At 42.2% G+C, this 18,683-nt stretch overlaps 1 protein-coding gene across 1 annotated transcript; it reads left to right on the top strand.

Annotated features, from left to right (window-relative positions):
• Positions 1-9,439: 9,439 nt before the first annotated feature.
• DEFB108B (defensin beta 108B) lies at positions 9,440-14,842 on the top strand. The gene is made up of 2 exons (XM_019651732.1): positions 9,440-9,497; positions 14,679-14,842. Exons 1-2 carry the CDS (start codon positions 9,440-9,442, stop codon positions 14,840-14,842), a joined length of 222 nt encoding a protein of 73 aa, XP_019507277.1.
• Positions 14,843-18,683: the final 3,841 nt, after the last annotated feature.

The raw sequence follows: 18,683 nt of genomic DNA, 5'->3' as shown, positions 1-18,683 counted from the left end.
ACTTGGGTGAATAAAAGTAATTTTTAAAAAAAGATCAGCAATGTTTAAAAATCAAAATACCTATAAAATATGTCATATGGGAGAACTTTATTAACACTGAAAAACAATTAAAAACATATTTACAATGTCCTATAATAACAAAAATGTACAAGGCCAAAAGACTATTTCCTATATTAGTTTCTACTAAAATATTTCCACAATATCAAAAACTTTCATTTTAGGACAAGGTGCTGATTACAGATGCAGAGCCCATAGGTGGACACATTACCCAGAGTTTCCCAAAATTCAGTCATTTACACATCAAGTACACATTAACTTCATAGCTTCCTATTTATATTTTGATATTTACTCCTGTGTGTGGACTCAGTTTCTTATAAAATTAAGTTTAAATGCCAGTTTGATAAATTCTATTTTAAGTACTTTACATAAATAAAATAGGCTATATCTGTGTGTCTGTCCTCAGCATTGTCTGGAATTCCACCATTTTTATGTACACCATAGCTGAGGAAGCACTAGTCACCAGATGCAGTCTTTCCCCATATCTTTCCCCTCCTCAGTCCAACAGTCCCCTCAAAAGCACATGAGTCTCCCCCGTCACTCCCAGTCACTCTTCTCACAGGAGGAGACCAAAAGGTCCTCTAAGAGGATGATCACAAGGACAAAGGGACAGTGTCCCTCAGAACCCTTTAAGACATGAGGACTCTGACCTGCACAACTGGGCTTCTCAGGAGGCTGGGATGAGGAAGCTAATATGAACCTGGAGCTCCACCAACCATTGTCCAATCTCAGGAAGACCATTGGAGGTACTGGCCTAGAACATGGCTGGACGGTGGAAGATGGGACCCAGTGCAGGCTTGGGTGGTCTTCAGGTGAGGTCTCTTATGTAGAGGCTGGAGGTACTTGGCATCTGGGCAAGTGTCCTCCTTGTCATTTGAGATGTATCCTTGGGACTAAATCCATTTCTGTTGAAGGGAAGCTGGAAAGTATGGAGAGCCCCCCAGATCAGGGGCTCCTCTGGAGATCTGAAAGAAGCTGAGACTCAGTTTATTTGAGGTGTTCTGTCAAGTCTGGATTGGGATCTGAGCAGATCTTTTGTCTTGTGCCTTGATGCTGAGTTTGGAGTCCTGGACCAAACCATGCAGCAGGATATGGGCTGGGATGTAAGTTCATGTCAGGATATTTGGCTTGTGCCTAGGGATTGAGAACATGGCCAAGTACCTTGGGGCCAGCTTGGGGAACATCATGGGGGCCAATGCCAGGAGTGTTCTGTTGCCTGTAACTTTGAAAATGAGTGTAGGGTCCTGGCCAAAGTACTTGGATACTGGCTGGGGAGATTCAGTGACACCCAGTCCCTCTGTTTTGTCCACAACATGAGAATAAGGAAAGTTGGGGTCTTTTCATGGGAGACACTGCAGGATGGGAATCTCAGGGCAGATTTCTTGACTGGCAGCTGACTTGTGAGAACAGCTTTTAGGACAGATTTCTTCTTTGTTGTGTGGATGAGCATCTACCTGCATGAATGCTGTAGGAGAAGATGCCACACATACATTTCATAACAGGACTTCCTCTCAAATTGAAAATGGAAATCAACAAAATAAAAAGTCATGGGCCATGAAAAATTAAACAGTACAAGAAATAGGAATGATTATTTTAATGAAAATGAAAGCAACCAATGTCAGTGATGATTGGGAAAATAGAAATAACAATATTCACTTGATACATTTTTCCATAAAATTGGGAAATTATAAAAGTTCTTGATATTGTCTCCTTAATTTATTTGAAATAAGCTCTTTCATACACTCTTCTAGGAAATGAACATGGTTAATGTTGTTTTGAAGACAGTTTGATGGCCAGTGTGTTTTGATGGACAATTTAGGATTATAATTTAAAAGATATTCTTGCATATAGGAGTCTACCTTTTGGAGGCATCTGATTAACTCACTTTGACATAATCTAATTAATATACGATCTCATCATATATGATCTAATTATCTCTTGAAGTAATATTCAGTGTTTGTTGTTTACCATTTCCAAGCATTTTAAAATGTTAATATGTGTGTAAAATTTTAACAACATATATTTTATACAAGTAAAAACATTTGTACATTTGTCAATACACTTTGTTTCATTCTGCACCTTGCCTTTTGACCCAAATAATTGTTCCTGAAAAAACTCCCATTGACACGTATAGCTCTAGTTCATTCTGGTTCACTGAGGTTTACTATTTATTTGTGTAGCTGCACTGGGGTTTTCTTTTTTAATCCCTTCTCCAACTGGTTGACATTTGTATAATTCAAATGCTTCCCTTCCAATAGAAATGCAGCCATGGGTATTTCTAGGCAAATGTCCTTGTTAATATGAGCAGAAAGTAAACAATGGGATCACTGGATCATTACTTTTTCAGGCATTTTTGCACATAGTCCAAGTCCCCTTTATATGACTTAGAAGCCTGAGAATATGGTTGCTAGGACCACAAGGATACTTCTCATTTTTTCAGTAGGCTGAAGGAGGGAGAGGATAACTTCCCCTGAGTCTCCACTGCAAGCTTGAAAGGGTTCCTTCATCTAGAGGCTTGAAATATTTCAGGAGGCTTGACCTTCCACTAGACATCAGGTGGTACACCGACAGCCAGGATCAGCTGTGTGTGACATATGTGAGGGAACCCTAATCATCTTCATTAAACCACACCTTAATCATGAACAGGAAACTTTATTTAACAGCTACAAAAATTGAAAATGATGAGAATGATAATAATAAAAATAACATGAATAACAGCAATAATGATAATGATAATGACATAAATAGTAATAATTTTAATAGTGATAATATTAACCTAAGGAGATGGAAATTGGGGCACAGATTCCCCTAAGTACACAATAGTGTGCCAATTATGGGTCCTCATCAGGAAGTTTGGGGTCAGAGTCCTAGAACTGCACCCCGAAATGAGTTCCGTGCAGGCAAACACCAGAAGCAGTAGAGAAAGGGAAAACAAGTTATAGGTGAGCATGGATTACCATGGGAACACGAGTGTGAACCCCTCCAGGAGGGGAAAACTGGATCCTGGCTTTTGCCCTCCTACAAGATACTCAACAACTCTCAGTAGTTCAGTCAGAAAGCAGGTCTCCCAAGCCACACTCGTGCCTCTATCCTCTACTCAGAATCCATGCATACTTGGAATTCTAAGGCTCCAGCACTTCCTCAGCCTCCACCCACTGGCTGCTTTTCTGCCATATTGTCCTCCAGAGCCCCTCATGATCCAAGCATGTCAGTTCCCGTATCTCCACCCAGGGGTATTGGAGGGCATCATTCACTATGCTCCTGGGCTTCGGGGTCAAAATGGGCCAGGAGGTGAGGGCTGAGATCGTGCTGGGGGCTTCATGCTGGCTGGATTGGCTTCTTTGTGCTAACTATAGCTCTGGCTCCTGCCTTCCTTCCATGACTCCTGGTCCCATCAGCCAATGGACAGACTTCCAAAATCTGACGAGTATCTGCTGCAGCCTGGCCCCAGTCCAGGATCCTCCTATTACAGATCCTGAAGTGTGTCTTTCCAGGGTTTGCACACCACATCCCAAGTTCACCAAAGTCCTTCTCATGGTTGGTTTTCTTTCACATCCTGCTGCTTGGTTTTCCTTATGGAACTATTTTGTTTGTGCAGATCTAGGACTCTGAATCTAAACTACCCCAAGAGGCCTGATATTGGTAGGTAGCTTGTCATTACTTTAAAGAATATATACTCTGATCTCTTAGGTTTATTATTATTATCATCATTAGTAGTAGTGTTAGTGTTAATGCCACTGTGATCATCATTGTTATTCTTGTCATTGTAATTCATTACTATTTGTATGTTGCATTTATTATTATGGATTTTTTTTGCTTGTTGTTATACAACATTGAATAGAGTTTCTCTGTTTACAAATGGTCCCCAATTTACTGAAGACCATTACAGAGGGTTCCCCAAAAGACATACACACACACTGATGCTCCCGAATTCTAGCTGTACCAGTTGGCCCCTCAAGTCTACTCTATCAAGGCCCCTCTGGAGGCATGTACTTGCCTGTGCTGCCAGGGGAACCCCTTACAGGGTACCCTTAGCCATGAATTTTTTTTCTAAATGCACCCAGGGGCTTATATTGTTCTTAGCTTTCTAGAAAGACTGGTTAAAGGGTCACACCTGCCCCAGCATTCTCAGCTTCAGTTCAGAGCCAGGAAATCAACATTATTGAAAACTGAGGTGCAAAGCGGGCATCCTAGGAATGCCTGAGGCTCTGGAAATATTCTAAGACCCCTCATTGTCCCAAGAAATTTTGTTACTGCACTGTAAGATACAGACATGCCTGCCTGAGCAACCACAGATTTTTCTAAGTTCTACTCAATGTTGTATAAATTCACCACAAAAATGATCCATAATAAGAAAAAAAGGTAAGTAATTACTAATAAAATTCTAATAAAGTAATAATGAATACTACCAATAAAATAATAATAAATAATAGCAAAAATGATCACCATAACAATAATAATACCACCACTAATAATGATAAAAATAAACCTAAAGTAATGGGAGATTAGAGTATAGGCTCCCCATGTGAATGACAAGGTACCAATTTCTGGCCTTAATGGGATATTTTGAATCAGTCTGAGGTCTGCACAAAGGAAAAAAAAAATTAAGGCAGAAAGTAGCAGCAGAGAGGAATAGAAAACCAAGGAGGAGGAGGACATGGGTGAACTTGGGAACTCTTGCACAAACCTGGAGGGGTGTCCTAAGGGATGGAGATAAACAGACTTTGGTCCTGAACTTTCCCATCATTCCATACCCACCAGAATTTAGAAGTTGCCCCCCATCCCGCCATGATGCAGCTGGCTCCATGCAAGGAATGCGGGACTCCAGACCCACACACAGTGTGCAGAAGCCCCTACCATACCTACATTAAGGCCCTGCATTATCTCAGCCTTCACTGCCTGGATGCCTTTCTGCCAGGGGTTTCTCACAGAACCCTGGAGGTCCAGACATCCTGCTTCCGCATATCTCAGCAAGCTGCTATTGGAAGGTGTCTTCAACAGTTGTTCCTAGACCAGCAGGGGGCAACACAGGCCAACAGGAGTGGGTCATGGACTTCTGACCAACCTGCAACATTCTGCATTTGCTCAGGCTGGAGGGTCACCATTTCCATGCATTCCAGTGCAGTCCCAGCACTGCCAGAACACCTGAAGGGACAGAATATTTCCAGAGGCTCAGGTGGGCCTTGGACACACCTGTGCCTCAAGTGTTGACAATAGCAGTTTCTGGGCTCTGAGCTGACATGAAAAATTCTAAGGAGGCACATGCTTGTGTAGACACCTTCCCCAACATTGCTAGAAAAATGAGCAGTTCCCACAACCCTGAATAGAATTAGAAAATGTTGTGATGGCTCTGGCAGCTCCAGGACTCCCTCCCTGGGTCATCAAGGCCAGGACAAGAAGTTGCTGGCACCGAAGGGAACTTGCTAAATTTTAGGGGCTCAGGCAGTTCAAGGGCATCCTCCCTCAGGACTCCCTGACATCATGAGCCTTACTCTGCCTACAGAGGGCTTTCAGGAATACCATGGATGCCATTTATGACTTGTCCATGCCTGCAGGAGCAGACCCTGTGCCCCCAAGTTGGTTTAGAAAACTTTGTGGTGACTCTGATGGCCAAGGATACCCTCACTGGAACTTGCAGGCCAGCAAAGGTGGTTGCTGGGTCCTCCAGGGTACTGTTACACTGTTCTGGAGGCTCTGGCAATAAAAGGACTCCCAGGCAGCAAAGGGAAAACATGTGAGCAGCTGTGTATATGCACGTCTATCATCATCTTCAGTAAATCAAACTGCCTTTGTAAATAGAGAAGCTCAATTCAATGTTGTTTAATCACCACGAAAATGATCCTAGACTAAAAATGGTACTAAAAATTAATGATGAATAACAACCAGGACCACTACGATGATGCCCAAAATAACATAAATACTAGTAATTTTAATAATTATAGTGATAGTAAACTAAGGAGACAGAGATTATAGCACAGATTCCTCTAAGTGAATAACAACAAGTCATTGATATGGGGTGAGTGTGGAGTCAGAGTCCTAGGATTGCACCATGAAAAGTGGTCCATGATTGCAAACATGAGCAACAGGAGGAAAAATGTAAACAACTATCAGGAAGCTATGGGGAGCATAGGGACTCGTGCAAGAGGAAAATTAAACAGAGGCTGAAGAACTCTGGTCCTGCATGCCACAGGATACTCAGCAGCTTTCAGTAATTCGGCCAGATGGCTGGTTGGGCAAGGCTCCCTGCAAGGAAGACAGAAGCTCCGGAGCCACATCTGTCTCACACCGCAGGCAGACATGCTGTCTTAAAGGAACTTTAAACCCCAGCGCTACCTCAGCCCTCACCACTTGACTGCGCTTTTGCCACCTGATCTGCCCAGGCCCCTCATGGTTGGGACATCTAGGTTCCATATCTCTGCCTGGGTCTGTTGGAAGGCGTAATCTTATGTGCTACCTGGACAGCAGGGGGCGACATGGGCCAGTAGCAGTGGTTCCTCAGGGCCCCTGGAAGACACAGAGAATTCTGCTCTTAGGTGGCCGGTCATCCACCCTGAGCCTTGTAGTGCAGCTAAATAAAGCCTTTCCTACATGCTCAGACTTAAACCATTTCCAGAACCTCAGGCATCATAGGATGCCCTCCATGTGCATTCTTTGTTAGTAATAGCAGCTCCCAGAATGGAAAACTGATTATAAAAGTTTGTAGAAGCTTTGGAGGGCCTGGGACACCCTCTCCTGCCATTCCAGGTAGGAACCAGTGGTTCTGCCCCTCTCCCCAGGTGATTTAGAAAAATTCCTTTAGGAGGGTCCCTGATGCTATCCACTGTAGTCCATGCAGTCAGGAGCAGTTCCTGGGCCCCACAGTTGACTTAGAAAGTTTTAGAAAGTTTTGTGGTTGCTCTGGCCGGCAGGGGTTCCCTCGCTTTGGCCTGCAGGCCAGGACAAGTGGTTGCTGGGCCCTCGGGGGTACTTCTAAATGTTTGCAGGGCCTAAGCCTGAACAGAGATGCCCTCCCCAAATTTCCCCTGCTGGCCTGAGCTGGGCCCTGCCTCCAGAGGGGACTATGAACATTTCAAGAAACTCATCAGTTTCTAGCTCAACTCAGGGACCCAGCCGGGAGTGCTCTAGCCTTCTTGGAAAGGCTGGAGAGAGGTTCCCACCCACCTGATCCTCTGCAGAATTTTCTATCCTCAGGACCTCAGGATCTGATGTTTTCTAAAGTAGATGTGTAGGGGCAGCTTATAAAGCCCACCAGAGACTCTGGAAATGCTCTACATTTTCTTGGGTGCCACAGGAATTCTGGTGCTGTACTGGAAGGCAAGGCGACTGGGGTCCGCTAGCCCTGGCTTGGCTTGGTCTGAAGCAGCGGTTCTCAACCTGTGGGTCGCGACCCCTTTGGGGGTCGAACGACCCTTTCACAGGGGTCGCTGGGTACTCGCATGTGGGCGTATCTGCATGTGGGTCTGGAGACGGATAGAGGAGCGGTGTCTCGGTTCCTAAGACCATCGAAAATACGTGTTTTCTGATGGTCATAGGTGACCCCTGTGAAAGGTTGAGAACCACTGGTCTGAAGGATCTTCTTTCACGATGGCTGTCTCATGTGGCTGTTAACAAGAGGCCTTAGTTCCTTACCATGTGGACACTTCCACAGTCTTGCTTGAATATCTTCATGAAATGTAAGCTCGTTTCACCCAGACTGAGTCCAATAGCACAGGACTGAAGCTGTAATGTCTCTTATGACTTAGCCTTAGAACTTATACTCCATCATTTCTGCAATATCCCATTTGGTTACACAAGTCAGCCTCCTTCAGGATGGAAGGGAACTGCATAAGGGTATGAATACTAGGACGGAAGATCACTAAGAGCCATTTTGGAGGCTGTCTACCAGTTGAACTTCACTTACTAGTCCAGATCTTAATAAATGTTATTACCATATACTTAAGCACTCAGGTTAAAAATATTGGATTACTCATATATGTGCACTTTCTTTATATATATCATTATGCCCCAATAATTTGTATCTCATTTTCCCTCCCTTCTCTCTATACAGTTTGGAGCCTCATCTAGCCTCTATTACTGCAATAGCCTTCTTCCAAACAGATTGCTCAGTCAATTTAGTCACAGGCCAATTCCTGAGTATTCTTTATAAAACTAGAATCTAATTTTGCATGGATTAAGGAATGTGCTTCACCCCTCCGTGCTGCGAACACACATGTGCAAGTGTGTGTGCGCGCGCGCGCACACACACACACACACACACACACACACACACACACACAGTGTCCTGCTGTCACTCATAAAAGCCAACCATGAGATTTATTCTAAGACACAGAACTTAGAATACTCTAATATTAGAGCTAGAAAGAAGTTTACAGGTGATCTAAGTTAGTATTTAACAATGAGTGTTCCAAAATAAATTTCAGAATAGCCACTACCTGGGAAATTTGTTAAAAATGCAGACTTCTAGCTCCACTTCACCTTACCAAACTAAAATTCCTGGAGTGGATCTAAGTGTATGCATTTTAAAGCAACTTTCCCTGTTGATTTTATGCACAATAATAACTGAGAGTCCCCTGATCTACATTCAACAGAGCTAGACCTACATAGGTGCTACTGAGATTCAAGGAAGACAATTTTCCCACCTGTAACCATACCTCTAGATAGTAGCAGGTCTAAGATTTAGAACTTAAATCCAGACCTGCTACCTCCATGTTCAGTGGCATTTCACTGCCCTGCAGTTTTACACTCAATGAGGAGGATTTGAGAGTATATGACCACATGATTCAACTTTCTCGTCAGTTCTGAGAAGCCAAGCATGATGTTAGCAAGCAAGAAGCTCACACAGTAGTGGGAGAAGTAAATGTACGTACAGCAAACTAACACACGGTATGGTGAGCACTATACCCTGAGCAAGCATTGTGCGTGTTCAGACCAGGAGTGAGAGGGTGATTCATTATTAACAGGGCGAGTAAAGCCTGGGAAGTATTCACTAACAAAATGTCTAGTCACCAACCAAACTGGCTGGTTTCTCAACATAGTCTGATTCACTGTAACTTAATATAGATAGCTCTTTGTTCAGAGACTTTTCATCTGTTGCCAAAGTGTTTGTAGCTTATGTTCCCATTTAACAAGGTTTTCTCGTCAAAGCTGTGTGCCCACATCCTCCTAATGATCTGAGTGTCCAACGAAACAAGGATTCCCAGTCTCTTTATGAAGGCCACTCTGTATACATAGAACTCGTCTGTCCATGAACATCCCTAATGAAGTACAGAGGGGCACCTATTATCCAGACAAAGACATGCCATTCTGCTGCTGCTAGACAGCCGCAGACGGAAGTTTGCTCTGCCTCTTGGAAATGAAGCCAAGCTTTCTCCTCTCTCCAGCCATGAGGATGGCTGGCCTCCTCTTTACCATTCTCTTCTTTATGAGCCAAGTTCTACCAGGTAACAAACAAACAAACAAACAAACAAACTGTGGAAGCCTTGGTGAGAGTAGAGTGCCTAAGGCCTGATGGAGATCCAGCACTCAGAGCAAAATCCCCATCACCAAAGCCTTGAGAAGGGGTCTCAGAGCAAATCTAGAAGACCCATTGGCTGAGAGCCCTGTAGCCACCTATCTCATTAGCTCTTTGCAGCCACTCACAGTTAGAAGAAATGAAGTTGAGGGTGTTTCAAGTGTTTGAAACCCTTTTTGCTCCATCTCTAGAGATGAATTTAATTAGGCAAGTTTACTAGCAGTTGTGAGATCTAGATAACAGAAAATGGCATGTTATCTTACTAAATCTTGGTCTCCAAAGCTCTTTTACTTACTTTTCAGCGAAAGACAGTTATTCTAACTTACTGGCCTAAAAAATATGCCGAAGCTATAGGGGCCTAGGAAGAAGGGATTGGTGAGGCGTGGGCGTAGGTGGGGGGGGGGTGAGGTATCTCTTTGAAAGGTTTACTGTAATTCTAAGAAATCTCCAGCCCACTGGCCCACAATACTGTAGGCCCCCTGGGCTTGACTCTGCCCCTTGATGCTCTATCTCAACCCCTGGCTTTTCCTCTTCCTTTTCAACATCTAGTCTTTTATAATAGAACTTAAACCCGGGGATCAGAGATGACACTGCTGTAGAGTGTATCTTCCTGCATCCAGCATGCACACCTGGATCACAGGTATAAGGCACCTTGATTAGATAGGAATCTGTGTGTGACCAGACACCCAAAATAGATCAGGAGATTTCCTAGAACTCCTGGATGTATAGCTCCAAGCAGGAATGAGCAAGTTATTGCTCTACATCAAGTGGAATATCTTCTTTTTTCCTGAGAATTCAGGGCCTCACCGGTTGGAAAGGAGTAGGAAGGTAGTCATAGATATGTAAATGTGGACAATCCTCATATATATATATATATATATTTTTAATTTTTTAAAAAGATTTTTATTGGGGAATTGGGGGGATGGGAACAGTGCTGGGAAATTGGGGGAAGGGGAACAGACAAGTTGCTGTCCTTTTGTTCTTCAGTCTAGTTGTGGAGGATGTTGCTTCACTGGCCCAAGTTGGCACCATCATTGCGCTCTTCCCGGGGGAGACAGATCAGTCGCCGGCTTCTGGACTGCCGCTCACTGTGGCTGCTGGCCGCTCACGCTGGCTGCTGGCTACACATGGTAGCCCATGGCAACCCACTACCACAGGGGCTGCAGCCTACGCCGTCGCTGGGGACTCTCGGCAGCCCAGCTCCAGGTTGAGCTGTTGTTAAGCATCTTAGCTATGGAGGGCAGTGTCACTGGCCCTCATATGTGGGATCTGAACCAGGGCCCTCTGGCATCCCAAGTCAGTCTTAACCATCGCGCCACTCAGCCGGCCCAATCCTGTTATATTTTAAGGAACTGTAGATTGCTATGGTTTCTATTGTTTGAAAAAGGACAGTTTCCAAAATTTTCAACAGAAAATATAATGGGAGGCATGCCTATTCTTGGAGAACTCACACTTTCCTATCTAAATCTGTTTTAACGGGCTACTTACTGCTAATGGGGTAGATAGTATTTCAGATTTGGGGGGTTGGAGTGAACGGGTGCAGCCTGTGAGGCAAATTCTAACTTTGCTTTAGAACAACTAATCTGGAGGAAGTAGAGTGGAGAGATTAAAGTGGGGAGAAACTGGAGGTGGGAAAACAGTTCCGCTTATTAGATATCTGTCAAGCAGCACTGTGTGCCCTTACTAGGAAGCAGGCATACCAACAAAAAAAAAGACATGATGGCCCTTGACTTCCTAGAAGTCATAGGCTGGACACCATCATTGCTATATAGTCCAGAGAGGAGTCAACAAACCCCCAAAATAGAGCATTAACACAGGATGAATGAGATGTTTCCCAAGTGAGAACTATGAGAGCAATAAATCACAACCAAAAAAAAAAAAAGGCAAAAGCTAAAAGCAACACAATGTTTGAGAGCTTAAGGCACTAGGCCTTCAAGGACCTGATTGTAGGAGCCAGCTTTGGAAGGAAAATCATCACATTAATTCAGTGCTAAGAGTGTTTGAGGTTGTCTTTTCATGGTTTTCATCTGCCTCTTTCCCTTAGTGTGTGTGTGTGTGTGTGTGTGTGTGTGTGTGTGTGTGCGCACGCGCATATGTGTGAGTGTGTGTCTTTGCATATGTGTGAAGTATATCCACTACCCTATACTCTATAAGGGTGTGGCGATGAATGTCAGGATGGTCTGGAACTACAGCCCCTGAGGTAGAATTAAGCTACCCCACCCCATTATGAAGAGCTGATATGTAAGAGACTCATTGAACACAGTATATAAATTAACTTGAATATGCTTCCTCTTTTTATAATGGGGAGAATTAGTATTTTTTAAACAAATACAGAAGTATTTTTTAACAAAAGGACAGTTATGCCTGTTACAATTAGCAGGGAAACTACAATAGCTACAGGTACCGTAAAATTATGCGTTGATAAGATTTGAAGAGGTCTTGATGATTGGGTCTATTTTTCTTATTGTATAGAGTTAAAAATCAAGGCCCTGAAAAGTGAAGTCTCTGCTGCAAAATGAAAGAGTAAGCTGTCAGTCAAGGCTTGGTCTTCAGTCTTGGCTTTCACTACACATTCCACCCTATGGTTCCGTTAGGCCGCTTCCTTCATGTGACTCTCTCCAAAGACTTGTTAAAGATAAAGCCATATCCAGTTATATTAACTGAGGAGTGCACAAAGCTGGCGACTTCAACTTAAAAGATAACTGTCCACATATCATTACTAATGGCCCATCTGATTAGTATTTACTAAGTAATCATGGTTGCTAAACATATGCATTAGATGAAAGAAAGTAAATTAAAATGTATGTCTGGTATCCATATCTCCAGGAAATTAATGCTTTTAACTAAGTTTCAAAACTTCCAAATTTTGAAAACGAATTTATTTATTTTTGTTTGTTTTCATTGTCACTCGACCCAAATAAAGGAAAGTAATGTGTGATGGTTAGAAGAGCAGAGGCAAAAGCACTACTTATAGCCTAAATGGAATGCACCAGGACTAGAGAAGAAAAAATAGGACACAGGTAAAGAAAGAATAGTCTCCATGGGGAGTGAGATCTCTCCTGCTGTCCTTAGGTGGTCATTTGCAGCAGGACTGCAGATTTTCTTGGGGAGATAGAGGAAGATAAGGAGAGGAAAGAGGGAAAATGGAATGGGGCCGAAGACACAAGCTTTAGGTCTGCCCCTCTCCTCCCTCTCACTAAATCACTATTGATTTGGGGCAAGTTGCTTCCTTTCGCTCTGCCTCATTTCCTCATCTAATAAAAGTAAAATAACTAATGGGACAAAATCATCTACTATGTTCCCAGTAACTCTAACTTTTGTTTCCAAAACAAATAGCTAGACATGACAGTGTGCCCACAGCATGCAATATACAAGAGTCACCTGAAAAGAACTGATGAAAACAATAAAGTAAGAAAAATACCCTTGATATGACTTGGATTCTTACACACAAGTAACAGTGTGTCATCCTTTTACAAAGCTCCTTTGTGATTTGAAAACAAAATGCTCAGTAGTCAACTACAGCAAAGCTGCACACATAACTCCAAGACACATGCAATGAAAGTAACAACAAATTTCCATACAACATGTACATGTATATGTATACGCACAGGTATATGTACAGAGAAGAATAAGATGTGATTTCCGCTTTCAAGGAATTCATCATCCAGAAGTAAGGTCAGGGGGGAAACAACACCATAATAGAAAAACGAAGTTCCACAATAAAGGGATGTCCAAAAGTGTTTTATCACATGTCACAGGGCACATCATGGTTCATCCTCTAACATACTAATCTCAGATGTCTCTTTCAGCAGCAATAGACCAATTTTAGCCCAAGGTAATTGGAGCATATATATACAGTAGCTGAGCTGGATACAGATAACAGGAAGAGATGTATAGCCCAGGAAAGAAAAAAACTCAAATTCCAAGTGATTTCTACACAATGCTTTAAATTGATTTTTAAAAAATACCCTTTAAATTATTTTCCAATTCACATTTTAAGTAAAATATTGTATATATGAACTTCATATCCATTAACTAATTTCTTTGTGGACATTAAAGAGTTAAATTCAATTTAATGCATTTGAATTTCAGTTTAATTCAATAGGCATTTGTTGAATGTATATAGATGCCCTATAGTGAATTGAAGCTATTCAAGAATTGACCTTTGTGTTCCAGAATTGAAAAACCTAAATGCGCTGGTTTTGATATCTCTCTTACTGCCATCAAAGAGCTTAAGAAGCTGTCATGGAAAAGGAGCACTTTGTTATATATGGAGACCACTCAGAATTAAACCACTTTGAAACTGAGCCTCTTGGGGTGTGTGGCCCACCCATAGTACAATAATATATTAGGATATAAATCAAATTCTATTCATTGTTTTCAGCCAGTATATTTGTTCAGCCCTCAAGAAGAACTCTCAACATATGCAATGGTTTCTGGAGCACGATTGCAACCTTAAAAACCAGTGCCAGAAACATAAGGAGTGAGTACAGCATCAGGATTGAATAAATACTGATGTGGACACTACCTGCATATTAAATATGTAGCAGTGTCCCCTCCCCCCCCAGAAAAATATCCTCTCTAACAATTGCTATGAAGTATATTACCTTTTAGATTGATATTCTATTGCACTTTTGAAAGATATTGGGGGTGGGGGAGACAGAGAGAGAGAGAGAAAGAGAGAGAGAGAGATTGAGAAATTGAGATTTCTCTAAAAATTTTCTTCTACTCTACAAAAATCAGCAGCATAGGACTGATAATAAGTAAAAAACGGATCTGTGCCATCAGCATTAGGAGATAATAAGGAGTAAGAAAGCCTGGGATAAGCTAGGGTATGTATGCCCTAGAAATTCTAAGGGTGCAGGGCTACCCAAGGGTTCAGGGCTAGCCTTTTGTTACTTAGATACACCCAATATTGCCAGATTTTTCCAGAATGCCAAAAATCCAAATTTTTCTGTAAAGGCAGATTCTTAAGTGTTGGCTTAAGAAATCAAATAATAACAACAACAACAACAACAAAAATCCACATAAAATTGTTTCCAGACACTTTCCCCACTCCGTGTAATTCAATTAAAATTAAATAGTTATAATAACTTTCTTCTCTGTGCAGCCATGGGCAAATTCAAGGAGATGTGTGAGCATCCCAACGGCTCCTGCCAAAAATTTTTCCGTGAAACAGAAATTCACATTGGGAAGTGTTTAAATGGCAGACGGTGCTGCCTGCCCATGGGGCATCGACCACAAATCAAACAGAGTCCTCCCAGGAAGGGTTGAAACCTTTGTGAAGTGTTGGTTTGTTTGGATGTTTTATTCTCTCACACTGTCCTGCTCTCTCCACTCTCTCTCTTTTCTCTCACCTGGATTGTTATTGAGTCCTCAACAAATAATAAAGCAAAACTAGCAAACACAAAACCTATTTTACAAATTCACATAGTGTATTTTCACTCCATTGCTGTTTGGTTGCCATCTCTCTGTCTGGTTTGAGTGAGCCCCCGGTTGATCTCCAGGTTGGGTGGGGCACTTTTATATACCTATCTATCATTTGTGCCAGGCACCGCCCTCTACCCTTCATCCAGGGGGCTACTCCCCTTTCCCCCTGAGAAAGCGTACTACCTCATTCCATTCAGCCTTGTGGGGGCACCCTCCCTGACTAAAGGCAGCACACAGGAAACCTACACAGTCAGATTTCCCCACATCAATCAGACTTTACCAGAAATCTGCACCATGGACAGAGTAACACCTGGATAGAAGGCATTTATTTTTCTATACCTTTTTCAAAGGTAGTGCTCTGGGCCTGTCCATGTACTCCTGGCTGAGATCCCGGAATTTCTCTAGTTCCCACCAATCACTGGGTATGGTCATTCGGCTTTTCCTCCCACCCTGGAAAACATGGTGTCAGCTTCCTGTGCCTGTGGTAACAAAGTATCACCGATTTAGTGGCTTAAAGCTCAACAGATGTATTAGCTGACAGTTCTGTAGGGCAGAAGTCTGACATGCAACTCAGTGAGCTAAAATCAAGGTACTGGCAGGGCTGCCTTCCTTTCTGGAGGCTGTTCCCTTGCCCCGTGTTCATGCCAGCAATGGCAGGCCGCCTCTATTCATCGCGAGTAACCAGGCTTTAGTCCATCTTCAAAGCCAGCAATGAACTTGACTCCTTCTCATGTCATATCACTCAGAACTCATCGTCTGCCTCCCCTGTTAGAACACTTGTGATTACATTGTGCCCATCTGGATAAACCAGGATAATCTCCCTATTTTAAGGTGAGAAGATGAGCAACTTTAATTCCACCTTCAGCCTCAATTTCCCTTTGCCACATAAGGTGCCACATTCACAGGTTGCAGGGATTAGAATATGGACATCTCTGGCAGCAGGAGGAGTGACATTATTTTACCTATGACAGTCATTGAATGTTTTTCCCACGCATCACCATTTCATTCAACTTAGAGATGGTTTTAGCTGCTTTGCATAAAGAAATGTTCATTGTTAGAGTTTTCTTTTGTATGAAAAGTTGTAGAGGCCTTCCCTTGGTCACTGGAAGAGTGTAGAATTAAGGGATTTTTTTTTCTTTTTTGTCTCTAGAATTTAGTCATCTTGTAACTGAAAGTTTGTGCCTTTTGACCAACATCTCCCCAATTCCTGCCCACCTGTCCCTGGTAACCATTGTTTTACCCTCTTTAACTATGAGCTCCATTTAAAAAAATTCTACCTGTAAGTGAGATCACACAGTATTTGTCTTTGTGTGTATGACTTATTTCACTTAGCATAATGTCCTCCAGGTTTAGCCATGTTGTCACAAATGACAGGATTTTCTTTCTTTAAGGTTGAGTAATAATCATATATTCATATATAATGCCAGGTGGGTACTAGATTCATCAGAGGATCACTTTACAAGTTATATCAATGTCTAATCACTATGTTGTAGACCTAAAACTTATATAATATTGTATGTCAACTGTAATTGGAAAAAAAAATTTCAAGAAAAAAAAGAATTTGCTGTATTTCTCCACCCAGAACATGGCCTTCCAGATTAACCATAGCTTCCACCTCTATAAGTTTCCTGTACCTTTGAGGCCTGGCACAACTATAGGGGCAGATAAAAACCTGGAGAAGGTCCTGTCATGCAGAAAAGCCTACATTTTTCTCTCTTAGTTCAAAGTATAAAACAATGTGTACTGATACTGAGCAACAAAAAGTATTTTGTCTGGCTCCGCTTCTGATTCATTCATATAACTCAAACTTTTTCCTGGTTTCATTCAAAGTCAATTGCAACCTGATGACCATATAGCCAAACCTAAGCCCTCAGAATTGGTTCAAATGGCTAGGGAAAAAAACAAAGAAACAAAAAAAGACAAAAAAAAAACCAAAAAACACCTTGCATGAGGATGTTGATACTGTAAACTAAATCAGAGTACTCAGCTGGAGAAGTTTTTGCCCCCAGAAGATAATTGGCAATGTCTCGAGACACTTTTGGTTGTGAAAATCAGAAAGGTGCTTTGGGCATCTAGTGGGTAGAGACCAGGGATGCTACTAAACATCCTACAATACACAGAAATGACCTTCAAGACAGAATTATGTGGCCTCAAATGTCGATAGTGCTGCTGTTGAAAACTCTGCTACAGGCTTTGACACATGAGAAGAACCAGAAGAGGATAAATGACTGACTGGCCTCGAGAGCACATTGCAGCCCTCCTAGGAAACCTGTCTCACCTCAAAATAGGAGGGAGGCATCCACCACTCCCGTGTCTGTCTTCAGATGCTGCGCCTTTAATTCACAGACAGGCAGCATCTGAAAGTCATTCCTGGACACTCCAGCATAATTTTTAACGTTTTTTTTTTCTTACATATTGTTTCTCTCTTGGTTTTGCTTCTCCATCTTTTTTCGTACCTAACGAACTTCTGGTCCAATTAACACCAGATCTGATTGTCTAAAAGAATCTGACTTAATTCATTCCCAGTTCCAGACTGATTCATGGAACACTGTTTCCCTAGATTACTTAAAATCTGTCAGAGAAATCACAGGTGAATTTGCAACATATTCACTTAACACATCTGTGTGTCAAAATAATTAAGACTATGTAATTAAGACTAAAGAAAACATTGCTTCCACTGTGGCATCACCTTTTGCCGTTGTCACTTTGTTCCAATTTCCCTTTTCCATACAATGCTCCTCGGTGATGTGCGACTGGGACTGTGCAAATTACATTTATTTCCCAGACTCCTTTGCTGAGTGGCTTGCAATTAGGTTATAGCAAATGATAGGCACTGGGGTGAGATTGGAGTTTGGAGAAGGGGAGGAGGGACTTCCCCATTTTTTACCTGTCACCATTGTCCACCTTCTGATGGCATTCTAGAACCAATCTCTTCATGTCTTCAGATACCGGTAGCAGTTAGTCCATGCCCCTTTTTCATAGGTCTGGGTACCAACTCTGAAAGGTCTCTCCTCAGAGCTCAGAGGCACCAACCACAGCTGGGCAGCGTGTCCCTCCTCTAGAAGCCCTCCCAGGCTCCTGGTGTGCTCTGTGCTGTCATCCTACTGTGATGTGCTTTATGCTGCTGGCAGTTAATTACCCCTAGCTTACTTCCACCTGCCTTTTGAGCCTTCAAGATCTATAAACAAATCCTGACTTAAATCCCCTTTGTTCAAAATGCTAGTGTGTCCTAACTGGCTGGATCCCAGCTGAAGTCACTACTACTGTCACTGCTGCTCTCACAATGACTATGTCATCCTATAGTCTGTAAGATATATGGATGGGCCTTGTTACCTAATGGACAAGGAGAAATGCAGGCTGTATTTCGTCACTCACAGCTGATAGATCAAGTAGGTGGAAAATACATTAAGACGACTCTAGATGATCTAAAACTATAATTTGTATGGTAAAATATAGAAGACATACATGTTCTACTCTAAACATTGTAAATGTGAGACATAATTCAATTTCTATTTTCTATAGAACATAAAGAACTATGTGTTAGTCTTCCCAAGATCCTCAATAATTCTAAGTGCATATAGTACAGACAGGTATATTTGATCATAAAGCAATGTAAATGGAATTTAATAACAAATGAAAAATAAGCATAAAATAATTCAAAAGCATTCTTTTTTTTTTTTTTTTT

This window comes from Hipposideros armiger, unplaced genomic scaffold, assembly GCF_001890085.2.
Source record: "Hipposideros armiger isolate ML-2016 unplaced genomic scaffold, ASM189008v1 scaffold_165, whole genome shotgun sequence".
Taxonomy (NCBI): Eukaryota; Metazoa; Chordata; class Mammalia; order Chiroptera; family Hipposideridae; genus Hipposideros; species Hipposideros armiger.
Note: the sequence above shows the minus strand (reverse complement) of the source record. Positions and strands in the feature narration are given on the sequence as shown.